The sequence below is a fragment of the Dromaius novaehollandiae genome, chromosome 3 (assembly GCF_036370855.1).
Source record: "Dromaius novaehollandiae isolate bDroNov1 chromosome 3, bDroNov1.hap1, whole genome shotgun sequence".
In the NCBI taxonomy this organism is placed as follows: Eukaryota; Metazoa; Chordata; class Aves; order Casuariiformes; family Dromaiidae; genus Dromaius; species Dromaius novaehollandiae.
The window spans coordinates 111411222-111427197 of NC_088100.1; the positions used below are offsets into that span (position 1 = coordinate 111411222).

Below are 15976 nucleotides of genomic sequence, written 5' to 3' on the forward strand. Positions count from 1 at the left end.
CATTTCTCGCAAGGGGTGTGTGAGCATTTTCACCACCTCCAAGGTGACTGCTCACACCGACAGACCTTGCATTGTGGTGATTACCAAATTATGTGCTGCAAACACGCTGAGATGTCACCACAACCTGCAACTCCCCATAACCTCCCAGTGGGCTCATCACCACGTTAAACCTACAAGGAAGAAATCTGTGAGAACCTTGCCCTGAAAATTCAAAAGACTTAATCTGGAAAGTAAGACAGCCAAAAAGGGCAGAGACTTATCGCTCATATTCTGGCCCATGACAGAGCTGTTCAAGGAACCAAGGGCAGCCTTTTACACTGGTGATTATCATAAGCTTTTCAAAGCTGTCCTACAAGCTTAGCATTCTTCTACCTCCTTCTATGTAATCAAATCAAGAGACATCAAAATCTGTTAGAATTAAGTCATTTGTGCAAACACAAAGTTTATACATAGAGAAGAACATCTTAAAGTAGTTGTTAATAAACCCTATAAGAAATTCAGATACATACACAAATACCACTGTGTTTGTATACAGTGTCTGAAAGAAACAGAAGAACATGCTTTGAAGAAGACACTATTTGACTGCACAGAAGTTGCAGAGAAGTTACATTACCAGATACGTTTTGCTTAGTTCATTACGGAATAAAAATTTCCTATTTGCCTTTTGCAAGCTGTGCTTATAACTCAGGGGAGGAAGGAGAGAAATGAGGTGGAAATCCAGCTGCAACCTGAGAAATAAATTAAACGTGTGGTCTCATTAGTGCTCTGAAGAGTGGAACAGTTTTACTGTTACAGATGTTCTGTTCAGCACTTCAGTCCAGGCTCTTGGTCATAGACGCTTCATGGTTTAAACAGAAAGACTAAACTGAATCTCAGAGATTCAGATTAAGAGTAGGTAAATACGGAATAGTTCAGGAAGGCCAAAGGGACATAAGATGGAGAGGTCAAAGCATTTGTCATTCCGGAAGCATGGAACAGAATCGGATGGGTTTTGCTACTTTGGTAACACCTGTGTTAGGAGGTGGAACCGAAGACCATAAACTGGGACTGGTGCTGTGCAGTGGGTGCCCATGAATTACAGTCTTGCATTTTCTGCACACATCTTTAATCCTGGAAATCCAATTAAGAGACAGTAATACCCCCAAATTCAAATCCCAAAATTAAAATAGTCCTGCAACACTTGTCCCCCAATCCTCTTCCCTGCACCCTTCTTCTCTACTGCTTTTCGTCGATGCCTTCTTCAGCAGAAGAAAACTTCTACTTAATCAGTTATCAGTGTTCTTTCAGGATTTTCACAGACCTCCTAAAAGGAATACAGCTGGTGATGTTTGGACAGTTGAACTAACAGTCTCTGACAACATGACCCCTTACTATTCAATCCACAGACACAGAAAAAACTAACCTTTCAGCAAAGAAAGGTTCAGAAAGGAAATCTATCCTTAAATACAGTTAAAATATGCATCGATAAGTTAACACGTTACTTGCAACATCTCCATACAATTAGCTTTTTGTAGCTCTGGGAAGCAACTTTCGGATGATGTCATGGGGTTAAAAGTTTCCCCAGAAGCAGTAAATAAGAGGTGAAGCTTGCTCTCTAGCCTCATAACAAGAAAGTGGTGGAAAGAGAATTTGCAGAGCACATAGGAGAGTAAAGCCAGTTATGCAAAATAACTACCAGGCTGAATTCAAAACCATACCTTGCACAAAAAGAGGGGTTCTTCTGACAATTTGCAACCAGCAAGAAAAGACACCATTCCTCTCTTCACACATGTGAATAAGCAATATCAAACATGAAGCAAATTGTCTACAACCATGGGGAACAAGACAATTAATTACAGGTTCAAACAGCACAAGAGTTTTAAAATTTTTCTTAATATTTAGCCTAATAGTAAAGTTGTAAAGAACTGAAATAGATTGTCCAGGGAAAGACTGGCATCTCCATCCCTGGAGGTTTTTGAGAATAGGATAGGCAACCCCTTGACATGGACAAATTTGATCAGGCTAGTCTGACTGTTGGACAGGGTGACAGAACAAGTGATCTCTACAGGTCCCCGATCTTTCTTCCATGAATTTAAAGAGCAACAGTATATACTTATTGACTTTTTTGTTTGTTCAAACATTGAGGAGACAAGGCAAATTGTACAGAAGAGTCTAAATGATTAGAAATAGCAAATGCCAAAACACCAAATAATCTATGACATTAGCACTAGGATCAACTTGCTTCTATCTGATCTACTTGCTTTTTATCTGATTTCTTCATTCAACTTCTACTTTTGTCTTTAAGATCAAAGCAAATGCTATCCTTGCTTTCAGCAAAGACAGCTCAAGATAAATAATTTGTCAGTACAGCATTGCTGTATCCTGTTATGAATATTTTTAATTGAGAAAATCATTAATAGGTTTGAGATAAGATATGCAAAAAAAAGAAAGTTTATCTTGATGATATTTATTATTTCAGATTTTAGCTAGCCTTACTGTCTATGCATCATGAAGCTCAAAGACTCACTGACCACTCAAAGGAAGTCCTGTAAGTCAGCAGATTGTTCTGTGGACCCTCTCTCCTCTGGTGCTTGCCCTTTCAATGCAGACCTTTCTTCTGCCAGCAACCTCTTTCAATGCAGCAATTCCTAGTTCTAAGGAGAAACCACTGTGGAAGAGATGCCTTTTTAGGTTTTCCCATGCTCTCTTCCCATTAGACTCCGAATGCCTTTAGTATGATACCTTCAGACATTCAGAAGTCCTAGCACATGCAGAATTCTCAATTTTTCACAAACTCTGTAAGAACAAACAAACAGAGACTTGTGGAGGAACACACAACTTCAGCAGAAATGACTCTGCTGTCGCCTAGTGCCCCATGTGCCATCCAGCATTCCCAAGAAGACAAGTAGTTTGTGTGCAACCGGTCTGCAAAGGCAGTTTGCCCATCAAAAAAAAAAAGGCAAAATGCTGGCAAAATTAAAACCTAGAAGACATAAGGGCCAGCATAAGCTTAGATCAGCTATGCTTTTATCTTATGTATCAATATGATCCTCTTGGTTACCATGATAAGCTGCACTGCTTTATCATGTGGACTTCAGGAAGAATTAAGGAGAATTTGCCCTTCATGTGAGAGAGCAACAGGAAGTCATGAAGCTCTGCCTGGGACAGGTGAGGGGCCAGCTGAGAGCTTATGGGTCAGGATTAGCAGGCAGACCAACACGGGTGGCATTATGGTGGGTGGGTGGGTGCTATAGACCACCTGATCGGGAAGAAGAAACAGATGAGGCCTTCTTCAGGCAGCTGGAAGAAGCCTCACGTTTGTGGGCCCTGATCCTCATGGGAGACTTTAACCATCTTGGTTTGATCACCTCCTCCAAGGTCAAGAATGATCTATCCCAGCAAGCAGGAAATCAAGCAAAGGTGGCAGGAGGCCTGTGTGGACGAACAAGGAAGTCCTGACTAAACTCAAACATAAAAAGGAAGTGTACAAGAGGCAGAAGCAGGAACTAGGCTAGGTAAGGGGTCAGCGAGGTGGACTGAAGACTGGCTGAAGTTCTGGTCTTTGAGGGATGTGCTCAGGCACACGAAGTGTAGCTGGAGCCCAGTCACCAGAGGTATCCACCAGGGGCCAAGACTGCTTAACACCTTCATTAACACCCTGGCAGATGCGACTGAATGCCCCCTCAGTAAGGTCACAGATGATGCCAAACTGGGAGGAGTGACTGATGCCCCAAGGCATTGTACTGCTTTTGAGATGGCCCTCCAGAGGCTGGAGAAATGGGCAGAGAGCAACCTCCTGCAGTTGCACAAAGGGAAAGGGCCTGCCCCTGGGGAGGAATCACCCCAGGCACCAGCCCATGCTAAAGGCCAAGCAGCTGGAGAAGACCTTTGGGGTCGTGGTGCACAAGCTAACCATGAGGCAGTAATGCGCCCCTGTGGTAAAGAAGGCCACTGGTATCCTAGAAAGCATCAGGAAGAGCATTGCCAGCAGGTCAAGGAAAGTGATCTTTCCCCTTGACTTAGTACTGGTGAGGCCACACATGGAGTCCTGGGTGCAGTTCTGGGCTCCCCAGGACAACATAAACATGGACAGACTGGAGTGAGGCCTGCAAAGGGCCACAAAGAGGAGGAAGGGACTGGAGCAGCTCTCCTATGAGGAGAGGCTGAGCGAGCTGGGACTGTTCAACCTGGAGAAGAGAAGTCTGAGGGGGGATCTTATCCATGTGTCTAAATATCTGTTGGGAAGCAGTCAAGAAGACAGAGCCAGACTCTTCCCAGAGGTGCCACCTCTTCACTGTGAGAGTGGTTGAACACTGGAATAGATTGCCCAGAGAGGCTGTGGAGTCTCCATCCTACGAAATATTCAAAACCTAACTGGATGTGGCCCTGGGCCACCTGCTCTAACTGACCCTGCTTGAGCAGTGATGTTGGATCAGATGAACTCCAGAGGTCCCTTCCAACCTCAACTATTCTGTGATTCTCTGAAAGAAAAGTGGCACAAGCATTCAGCAATCAGATGTCAGCATTACAGCTACCAGTTGCACTGCAGTTATCACAGAACCAATAAGCAGGCTTTAAAAGAGCAGGCATAAACACATACAGCTGCCTGGAAAACCCAAATGTCTGATTTTTAACACAGAAGAATAACAATGGGTGACTTGAGGCCAGACCCCACCAGCAAAGTGATTTTATCTTGTTTTTCCACCAGCCACGTAAGTTGGCAGGAACATCTGTTTGGGACAAACTGGGACTAGATGGACTTATTAGGTTAAGCAAAGTGTTGTACAAATAGGGTTTGTGTGCCCTCTCTTAAGCATAGCTGCGAATAATAATCCCACAAATACACCTTCCCTTTCAGCCTGGAAAAGTTGGCCACGGTTGTGTTTAGAAGATGGGAAGACCTCATCACTGCCTTTGGTTTCCAGCACTGTCTGTGCTGCTCCTCAGCTGAACTACTCTCCTCTCCACTCCAGATGCTGGACTTAATTTGGCTGTTCTCTCATTTCTCAGAAAGAGGCAGCTCTCCACTTAATCACTCCACCCAGCCATCCACATATAAAAGCCCCTAAATGTCAAGAGACTTCATTAAAAAAAAGTCAGATGCATTAAAAACACTGTCAGTGAGTCATGATTGAAAAGTAGCTTTAACGATGAGCAAGAATAAACTGTAAAAAGCTGCTCCACATGACACAGGCACAACCTTTACCAGGACAGTAGGCAGTTTTTGGGAGGCCACCAAACTGAAGAAAACAATGTAATTATCTGACCTTCAGAGGCTGCACAGGAAGCACAAAGTCCTCATGCCCAAGGGAAGCTATACTGCTTCATAGCAGGAATGACCCTGGGACCATGCAGTGCTCTCACACACCTGCACTAAATAAAGGCAGATAAATGCCTTTTCAGAGGAGGCACGGCCTCTACACCCGCCCTTTCCAGACAGATCCATTGGCTAGCTTACCTGTTTAGGGTCAACAGTGGCAGCTGGGGACTCCAGTTCTATTGTTACAGGACCATCGTTCTGGATGTGTACCTGCATGTAGGCGCCAAACTTACCATCTGTAAAGGGAAAAGACAAGAAGCGCTGAGGGCTCTGGAAAGTATAGCACACAACAAAAATTTTCCCAGCTGTGCTACTAAAAAGAAAAAGAAATAAACAAAAGGATATCCAACTAAATGCGCAAAGTTACTAAGAAAAAACAGTCTACAGGCACCCAGCTCTGTGGTCCGATATTCAGAGATGGCAAATACACAGCTAAATGCAGAGGTGTCTGCAAAACAAAACAATTCTACAGATAATCAAAGCATTCAAAGTTCAGTTAAGGCAGGAGAAAAAAATTTAAAGGATGTAACAGTTAAGCTTAGGAATCCAGCACAGCTAACCAGTAGATGTTTTGAAGAAATCTCATACTTGGGCAAAGGTTAAAAAATACATATATATTCAAAAGCATATGACATTAAATACTTTAGAGCAGGGGACATTGGTTTGCAGTTCAATCCTAATCTGATACAGTAATTTCTATGTTCCTGTCCTATGAAACCTAAACCATTCTTTATCGGAGTTCTTAAAAAAAAAAAAAAAGAAAGACAAGACAAGACAGAGACAGTGTCTATTCCCTCAACCCTGCTACTTCACAGGAATACACTTCTGAAATCAGAAATGTCTATGTCATTTGTCATCAACAGCATTTATTAGCACATCAGCTGAGGCACAGACCACTTTTTTTTGCTAAGCATTTGAGCAGCTTCTATCACAACAGACCTATGACATTTTTATCCCATGTATTCTGCAAAACCAATCTCTGCTTATGCTTTCTTTTTCTCTCAAATCTCATTTCTCTTTGTGTAAGCATCCTTGTTGCATTTTCTCTAGTCCAGCTTTCTGCTCCTCAAATTTGCCCCTTGAGTCAATGTGATTGCTCATTCCCATGTTCTCCTGACCCAAAGACATGAGTCACCTTTCCAGATCTCCTCTTTAGAGACAGAAACAAGGCCAGATACCACCATATAGATACCAAAGCTTGAAAGAAGGAAAGGAACACTGCAGCACAAACCAAAATCTCCTCCAGAACCACCTCAGACAGTGAGCAAGAATATGCTGAAAGCAGTAGGCTCAAACTGAAGTAGAGCCACTGGGGATATTTGCACTGGACTTCGTATAGCTATGGCAGCTTTACGTGGCAACATGTGATGTCTCTGACAGAATAGAGGTCAAATCAAACTTTGTTCTTCATGAACATATTATTGGGGAAAAATTCTTCTGGAAGAGTTCTCAGTCCTGGCATGTTCCACAACAGATTTACTGCCCAAATGCCACAAGCCACCACAGAAGCGAGAGATACCCACTCTGGCAGAGCCAAACACTACAGCACTGCAGAAGAGATTGCTGGCGATGATCCAGCAGCCAAGGAAAAAGGTCCTGGACTGATTGCTGCAGAGCCATAGCAGCATACACGCCAATGTGAAGGGGAGAAGAGCATGACTGAGGAAGTATTGTTGTGAAAAGGAGTGTGAATGGCTTTAAGTAACAGTAAAAAATGGACCTCAAGCTGCTTTCTCATTTAGCAATGGCTCTAGAAGAGTTTTACTGACCAAACAGCTGCAAAATTTTACCAGCTCTGTAAGTATGTGCTGTACTCCTCAGACAATGTTTTCTGCCCCACCGAGGAGGCAGCAGCAGAGAAGTCTTCAATGGTTCAAATGGGCCGAGAACTACACCAGCAGAAAGGAAAACATCTTCCCATCTAACAACTCCACCGGGGGAGGGGGGGCGGGGCAGTAACCTCTGGAAGGGAGGGGACAACCGAGGCTACAGAGACACCAAAGAAAGGCACATCAGGAGGTGAGACCAGATGCCAGAGCTGTTAGGCACAGTGAAGCCAGGTAGTGCTCTGGTGACAAAAATACATCTGGCACCAAAAACAACGTGCAGAATTTTTCTCTCAGTAAAATCTCACTAACAATTTTCCCCAAGAACTGATAACAGCTAGTGCTTAAAAAAGCTGCAGCTGACTTGATTTACCACGCAGATAAATAAAGACACCATGATGCCGTCACTATTTCAGGAAAGGATCAATATATTCTGAATGCTAGCTAACAGTGCAGAAGAAGAAAACGAGAGTTATTAAATAACAACAGAAAAGAAAAGAAAATTTAGGAGACAAAAGTATTGTAAAGCAGGTAAAATTCCAAGGTGAATCACAGTGCAGAAAATTTGAGAAATTAAGAGCTAATGGAAACAGCATTTAAAACTAGAAACGTTTGTTAATGCTGCCTCCCTCCATAGACTCTCTCTTCCAGATCTTCCTCGCAAAGAGAGAAGGGTCTCGGTGCCTTGGGATTGCCACAGTATGAAGGGCAGTGCAGGTTTCGGTCTCAGCAATCTCATTCTCTCACAGGATTTCAAAGGTCAACAGGAAGAATTGCTTCATGCGTTCCAAACTCCTATTGCTTTTAATCCAAAATGTCATGTAGACCACCAGGAAACCCTCACCTTCAAGATTTCAAACACACTGCAAAGGTGATGCTGCTCCAAAGAGCAGCTGCCACCCCTCCTTGTCACAAATCAACATGTCCTTTAGTTGCAGGGACCACAGTCTGTAACAACTGCTTTTCTCACGCTTCTGGAAGTTTTGTTCTGGCAGCTGCCTTACACATCAAAACTGAAGGGTTTTAGTGGTCCGCTGGGCATGCTAGCTCTTTGAAAGAAGTGGTCTCACTGTAACACAGGTTTTTTCGCTGCAGCTTGCAGGGCTGGTGTTGCCTGAAAGAACAAATAAAAGCTAAAACCAAGTTCCATAATTTCTTCTTATAACAATGACTAATTGTTCACTAGGAAGTGATGCTTCTTCAGCATGAATCTCCCTCAGCGTTGGCTGTCCGCCTCAAACCGCGCTCCTCCCTTCCTTCACCTATCCAAATATCTGCAGTAGTTTCACAGAAACATGGAATGGTTGAGGTTGGATGGGACCTCTGGAGATCATCTAGTCCAACCCCCCGGCTCAAGCAGGGTCACCTAGAGCACATTGCCCAGGACCCTGCGCAGACAGCTTTTGAAGATCTCCAAGGATGAAGACTCCACAACCTCTCCGGGCAACCTGTTCCAGTGCTCTGTCACCTCACATAAAAGAAGTTTTTTCCTCATGTTCAGACGGAACTTCCTGTGTTTCTGTTTGTGTCCGCTGCCTCTCATCCTATTGCTGGGCACCACTCAAAACAGTCTGGCCCCAGCCTCTCCACACCCACCCTTCACATACTTCTACACATTGAGATCTTCCCCTCAGGCTTCTCTTCTCCAGGCTGAACAGGCCTGGCTCTCCCAGACTTTTCTCATAGGAGACATGCTCTAGCCCCCTCCTGATCTTAGTAGCCTTCCGCTGGATTCACTCCACTCTGTCTATGTCTCTCTTGTCGTGGGGAACCCAGAACTTGACACAATACTCCAGACACCCCCTCACCAGGGCTGAGGAGAGGGGGATGATTACCTCCCTCAACTTGCTGGCAACCCAGGATACCACTGGCTTTCATGGCCACACAGGCACATTGCTGGCTCATGGTGAACTTGTCCATCAGGACTCCCAGGGCCTTCTCCACAGAGCTGCTTTCCAGCAGCTGTCAGCCCCCAGCCTGTCCTGGGGCACGGCGTTATTCCTCTCCAGGTGCAGGATGCTGCACTTCCATTTATTGAACTTCTTGAGGTTTCTCTCTGCCCACTTCTCCAGCCCGTCAAGGTCCCTCTGAAGGGCAGCACAGCCCTCTGGTGTATCAGCCACTCCTCACAGTTCTGGATCATCAGCTAACTTCCTGAGGGTGCACTCTGTCCCTTCACCCAGGTCTCTGATGAATAAGTTGAACAATACTGGACCCAGTATTGATCCTGGGGGGACACCACCAGCTACAGGCCTCCACCTAGATTTTGCACCACTGAGCACAATCCTCTGAGCTCTGCCTTTCAACCAGTTCTCAACCCACCTCACTGTCCACTCATCTAGTAGCCTAGTTTTCAGATGCTAGCTTGCGCAACACAGCCCTCAGACTTGCATTCAACACTTCCGTTCCTCAGAGAGTGGATGGGAGAATGAGTTGTTTAAGAACAAATGTTGCAACAAAAAGGCACTGAATTGAGGCAAGCAAGGATTTCTGATGCACCCTTCTCTTCCCCAGACACGAGTGTCCATCTGCAGTCTTAAGACACCTATGTGAAACTAGGAACCATGGTTCTGAAACTTCTCCAGGATTTTTTGTTCAATGTCCCCCCACTCTGGGTGTGAAAAAATGGCTTGCACTCTCTTCAGGGGACACTCACCACTCTGAACTCCTAGCTAGACAGCTCCAGATGGCCACCGATACCAGATGGAGGAGCTGCCTGCCCCAGCACCTATGACAGTGGCACAACAGTAGCTGAACTTCCAGTAGCCCAATTAGTCTATGGAGAAAACACAGGGACTAAAAAACGAAAGGCTCCTAAGCAATACACCAAGATTCGCATGAATCTCTTTGCCTCAGTGTACTTCCACCCCACTTTAAGTGATGAAGTGCTTCTTTTAAAATGTGTTAAGCAATTTGCAAGATCAAAGGGTAAGGCACCTACAGCAGCACAGGTAGTAAAACCCAAATCTAAGAGCTATAGTAGCCTGTATGTGTGAGTGTGCGTGTGTTTGTGTATATACATATGTGTAGGGGAAATACATGAGTACAGATATTGAAGATAGAAAGTAGAGCCTCATGTTGATAAACTAAGCCTTTAGTAGCCCATCAGTTCACTCATCAGTGCTCCTTTCCAGGGCCCTCCTGTTTCCCTTTATAAGACAGCAGCACGTAGGATTACCCCAGGAAGGCAGGCTCTTTTCTTTAGGACTATTTCAGGAAAAAATTCAGGATATTTGAATGCCCCATTAAATCACAACCCAGAACATTACAATTTCACAAAGTTGTATTTACACTCAAGCTGTTCTGCCCACATACAACCTGCCAGTGTGTAGAGGCTCTGTGTTTTACTCCACTCCAGCTCAGAGAAGTCGTAAACTCTAATGATGCAGTCACACAGCTTAGCATGCTATCCATGAAACTCCCAGGCATCAGAAACTTTGCGCACACACACACACACGCACACACAGAGGAAAAAAAACCCGCAAACCAACGAACCAAAAACCAATGGCAAAGCAGTCAAACAACAGAAACTTTGGTCATAGGAGACTAATTGACTTGGATAAAGCACAGTGCCGACTGGCACAGCCTAAAGAGAAATCAAAATGATAAATTAAAATGATAAATTAACAGGTGGTTCTAGTGCTGCAAGCAGTTTCAAATATGTATTTTATCTGACACAATAGCAAAGGCAGCCACTCCTGGGTTTCTAAATCTTCATTTTCAGCATAAAGAAAAAGCAGAAATAGAAGATCTTTTTGAAAATAGCTCGTCAAAATACTGGCACTCAATAGCCATGACTATTCATTTCAGGTGTATGAGTTACTCACTAAAAAAAGAAGTTTAAAAACTGCTGTCAAAATATAAACAGCTTGAAAGTATTTCAGAAACAGAGTATTTTGCAAAGCCAAAACATAAAGATATATCTAGATATATGAAATTTTCCACACCTCATTTAAGTGAAAGAAGCAAGCCCATACCTGCTTTTAGTTTACCCGGGCATAATGGCCCAACTCAGTCAAACCTTACTAGAGCAAATCTTGTTCCCATTGACTTTCCAGGAAGCTCTGTTATCAGTTTCAGAGGCACAGGAACAGGTCCTAACTTAGTCATAACTCAACAAAGATAAAGAAGACTCAAAAAGCACATACTCTGAATTCATTAAAACAAAAGTTTTCTATACTATGCATCAAAAAGGATGCATGGAAGGGACATCAAAAGTGCATTTGTTGATGATAATTGGAACTGATTGGAAGACTATACCAAGGTATTGGAAAGTTGACACAAGATGGACATTATCTCAGGTTATCTAGGATAATTTCATTTCATCTACAGTCAATAAGGAGATTAACATTTAAACCTCTCCCCCACTACCATTTTTCTTCCCTTTTTCCCCCTCTTTCCCCAAAAGAAAAGTAAGGCTGACCATTACCATGATCTCTGTTTTTCCACTTCAATCTATTCGTAGCCCCAGTAGCGGTGACGCCAACATTCAAGCAAATGTCTTTTCTAGACACCTGTCTTCTGGGCAACTGTGTCAAAAATTCAACTCTAAATATGAAAATGGCCACAGAAAGCAAACAGAAAAGGTGACGGGCGGAAAGAGCACAAGTGCAAAGGAAAGTCAAGCCTTTTCTGGTAAAGTGCTGCATACATGGAACAGAGCTGAAAAAAAAAAACTGTCTAAATCAAATAGTACACTACACTTCCCACTGTCATCATTACCATGTAACGGAATGGAAAAATAAAGTGACTGATAGAGTTACCCTGTTCATCACACCCTGGAGCCACCTTTGAGCCTGACTAATCACATATGCATCAGAAGCTTATCCTGGGCTAGTTGAGCAGTACGACACCAAGACATCCAGCCTGGGATAAGCCTGACTGCAGAGCTCAATCTCATGGCTGCAGCCTCTCTGCATTACGTGGTCAGTCACTGCTCACACTGTACAGGTGATGTCAGCACAACAACATCTCAATGTCAAACTGCTCCAGAGGGATGCCAGCAAATAGCTTGGACTGATCTCCCTGGCAAGGCTGCTAGGGAAAACACACCATCTCCTTATGTCCTGCTACGTAACAACGGCACCTTTGCAACACGGACTGATAGAAACTCACAGAACAAAGAAAAATCAGGGGAGTGTACAAACAAGGTCCCCTGGTTGCATCAAGGACCTTACCAGCCCTTTGCCCTTACCTTTAATAAGCTCTGGCTTGTAGGCTTTTCTTAGCTGCTCTAGGAAGTTGTTGTAAAAACACTCCGCCTGCTCTGTAGGCATTGCCATGTGGTAGTCAGGTTTGTTTCCTTTCAGGATGCACTGGAGAGTAAACTGGCTGACACACAACACTTCATACTGTTTATCCATCACACTTTTGGACCAGTGCTTCCCACTTTCATCTTCAAACACTCGCAAGTTTAAGATCTTTCGAACCCTAGGAGGAGAAACAGATAGTATCTAAATTGTCCCATGCTAGATCAATGGGTACAAGCAATACCTACCACACAGAAAGAGGTGAAAGGGAAGGCAGATGCGTATTCATTCCGCCTACAAATCTCAAGATATCCCTTTCTTCCCCCACGGAAATCTCCTTGCATTAGGCAGAGCCATAAGCAAGAAAGCTCTCACGCACATACATAATACTGTCAGACCATTTATTAAGGTCTTCCTTTAATCATCTTTTTATAGAGCATGAGATCGGGATAGAACAACGTAGCTGACATAAGGATGGCAGAAGAAGTAAGAAAGCTTACTCTTTACTTCCTGATTTGATGTGTCACAACATTATTTAACATACGTATAAGCTTTGGGGATTGAAATCATCCCACAGCACCAGGAAATTGCACTCACTTTTGAAATCAGATCATTCTAAACTATGGTTGTTTCCGACCACAGTTCACATACACTCCTCCAGCTCTGTCACCTCCTAGTGCTCCTCCTAAACAAGACCCCACAACCCAGATGAAGACAGCATTTCCTTCCCAGGATGAGGGGGGGAAGGCAGGGAACACTGCTGAACTACAGGTGGCATCAAAGTGGTGATGAGGACTTGTCATTTGGATTTTTATTAGGGCTGATCTTTGGAAGCAGGGGGCAGAAATGACTGGCTTGAATACTCAAGAGAGGACAAGGACAAGAGGACTTTCACAAATGGATCCTGAAAAGCAGCAGGCAAATTTGCAAACCAATCTATGGTTGGACTTTGATTGATAACAACACTGCATGCCTACCACTCTCCAGTCTTTGGTTTCTTCTTTTAGTTTCTCCTCCGCATCTGCAGCATCTAGAAACAATGGAGCGTATCAAGGGCAAAGCATTTCAACTGCAGCCATCAGCCAGACATTTTATGCTGCACCAGAGACAAGGCAGTTAGCATAAAATAAAGCTGAGACTTTGTTATGGTCTAGCTGAAGGCTTTGCCATTGTTAAGGCACAGTCACAAAAATCATCCTCACCAATTCATGCGTGTCAAAGACAAATAGAAATGACTCCTGAATGAAGTGGATGGTTAGGAGCCTTGGAAGGCCTGGCACATAGGCTTAAATCATCATCACTGCTGTGCTTTAATGATAAAGATGGCATCAAGGTTGTTTCACTTACAGGACTACTAAAAGTTCATGTAAAAGCACCTGAAGAGTCTGGTTAGACTGATTTCTTGGTATTCCTTTTTTTTTCTGCTTCGTAATTCCTAGCAGGGTTTAAACTTAACAACTCTCTCGTTATTCGGACTCCAGCTTCCTGCCTTTCCTGCATCAGCCATCCTAACAGCCTGGTCTTGACAGCACAGGAGTTACTGATCACCCACTTGCAATCATCAAGAGCAGCTTTCACATTCACCAAGGTAGGAATGAGAAACAATGCTAAAGCAAATGTCACACACTGAAGGCAAACAGGACGGCAAGCCAACAGAGCATGTCATAAGAAAAACACCTTCAGATTTGCTGCCATTTTCTACAAGTTTTAGCTGTTCATGTGAGACCCCTGGTGACCTTCAGTTCAGGTCCCCACTCACTACTTTCTCTTCCACATCTGCTAAGAGTTGTTTTCACCCTCGGTCACATTCTTCTCTCTTCCCTGCTTGAGCCGTTCCTTTTCTTGATGTTGTTTAGCTCTATCAGCTGTTTTTTCTTCGCCTTCATAAGAACTGAGATCTGCCCCAGCACAACCAACAACCCAAATGAGACAGAACAACCACATGGCGAGCTCTTCTTTGCATGTGTTTGCTGGCTGAATCACAGCTTTTTGTGGCCACAGAAGGGATGGCCAGAGCCCTCCAGGCTGCCAAAATTGGTTCATCTTTAGATAAAAGCAAACGATGAGATTATCCAGCTTTTGAAGAAAACAAAATTTTTCGTGTGTGAACTAAAATGGGAGTTTGAGGTTTCTGATACATCACGTACTTGAAGGGGGAACTCCTTTAGGGTGAATTATTTTAGTACAAGGGACAGACATTAAAAAAAAGGGTATCAGTAAAACCCAACATGTTAATTCTTCCTGTTTGATTCTCTTGCTAAAAACAACATAGAAAGAAGTGTGAAGAGGGAAAAGATATTTTCTTAATAGGACATAAAAAGAAAACTGTGACTAAGAAGCCTGCATTCAAAGTAACATCTCAAGAGGACCTAACAAAGGCAAAGATGACTTTCCCAACAGAAGGAGTGCCCTATTACTTTGGCTACAGCTCAGGTATCACTGATTCAGTGTCAGAAATGTATAAATAAGGAGTAGAAGGCAAAAGTAAATATGTGACTTACATGTGCTCCAGCTCCCTTTGCGTATCTTCCAAGGAAATGCCCAGCAGCACACAGAGGCCTCGTCCTATGGAGCTTATTTGTTCATTGCCCACTGGGGAAGGTGAAAAGAAAAGAAGTAAAAAGAAGTAAAAAGAAGTAACTGTCTCATTTCATGCCACAGGTAAGTACTGATTTCAGCTGGCAATTGTACCACCACCACAGAAAAGACCATCCCAAACCTTTCTTCTCTGTCTTAAGTTAGTTAAACCAGACCTTGAAGATCATTTAGAAGTGCTCTTTCAAGAGTCCTCCGAGTGAAACGATTTTGTGAGGGACCCCCTCAAGATGCCCACGTCAGTGTTTCAAAACTCTTCAGAAAGGCTTTTGGCTATGACGGGATCAGCAGTGCTGACCAGTCTGCACAAATTTTTTGAAACACGACTTCAAGTAGCCTGCAACTTCTGCCCTCCTATTTGAGGACACTTCTTTAATGGCATTTAAAATAAACACAAACCATTGCAGGTCTGCTGCATTACTCTAAGAAACATTTTAAATTATATTAATGAGACAATGCAGTTGAGCCCGGGATGACTGTAGTAAGATTTACATGATGTCTTAAAAATGAGATAAGACCTGTTAAAACTATATCCAGGCTCATGTTAACTGGAAAAAAAGCCCCAAAACATCCTGTAAAAGGAAATGACAGCAGGCATCGGTGAAAGCCGACGGTCTGTGCAATATGCGTCGATGATGAGATGTGGACTATTCCCAAATGGCAGAGGCAAACCAGAGGGGAAGCCTCTTCCCCAAGGCTCTCCCATCAGCTCGGGCCTCGTCCCAAGCCTTGCACTGCCTCCCTCACAGAGGGACACTTCAAACTATTTTACAGGCAGAAACAGCAGTTTAAACTCTACCCAGAAATGTGGCAAGGGATCAGTCGCAATCCCAGTGCCGATGGAGTCTGACCACTGTGACAGCGGCAGCACCAACATGCACAAAACACATGCCTGTATTTACTCAGAGGAACTGTAAATGCATGTCTTCCCTGTGCTTACTGAATTGCACATGCAAGCAATGCTACTCATTTAACCTGCAGACTATCCTGCTGCATGGCACCTTCCT

General features: G+C 43.7%; 1 protein-coding gene across 2 annotated transcripts in view; it reads right to left on the minus strand.

Moving 5' to 3' along the window:
- The window catches only part of DTD1 (D-aminoacyl-tRNA deacylase 1), a 31567-nt gene that overhangs the window by 14122 nt on the left and 1469 nt on the right, over positions 1-15976 (minus strand). For both annotated transcript variants that reach the window (XM_064509787.1, XM_064509786.1), the window contains exons 2-4: positions 14876-14966; positions 12320-12555; positions 5438-5535 (exon numbers count right to left, since the gene is read on the minus strand). In XM_064509787.1, the coding sequence (XP_064365857.1) occupies positions 5438-5535; positions 12320-12555; positions 14876-14966 (425 nt within the window). The remainder of the gene's footprint in view (positions 1-5437; positions 5536-12319; positions 12556-14875; positions 14967-15976) is intronic.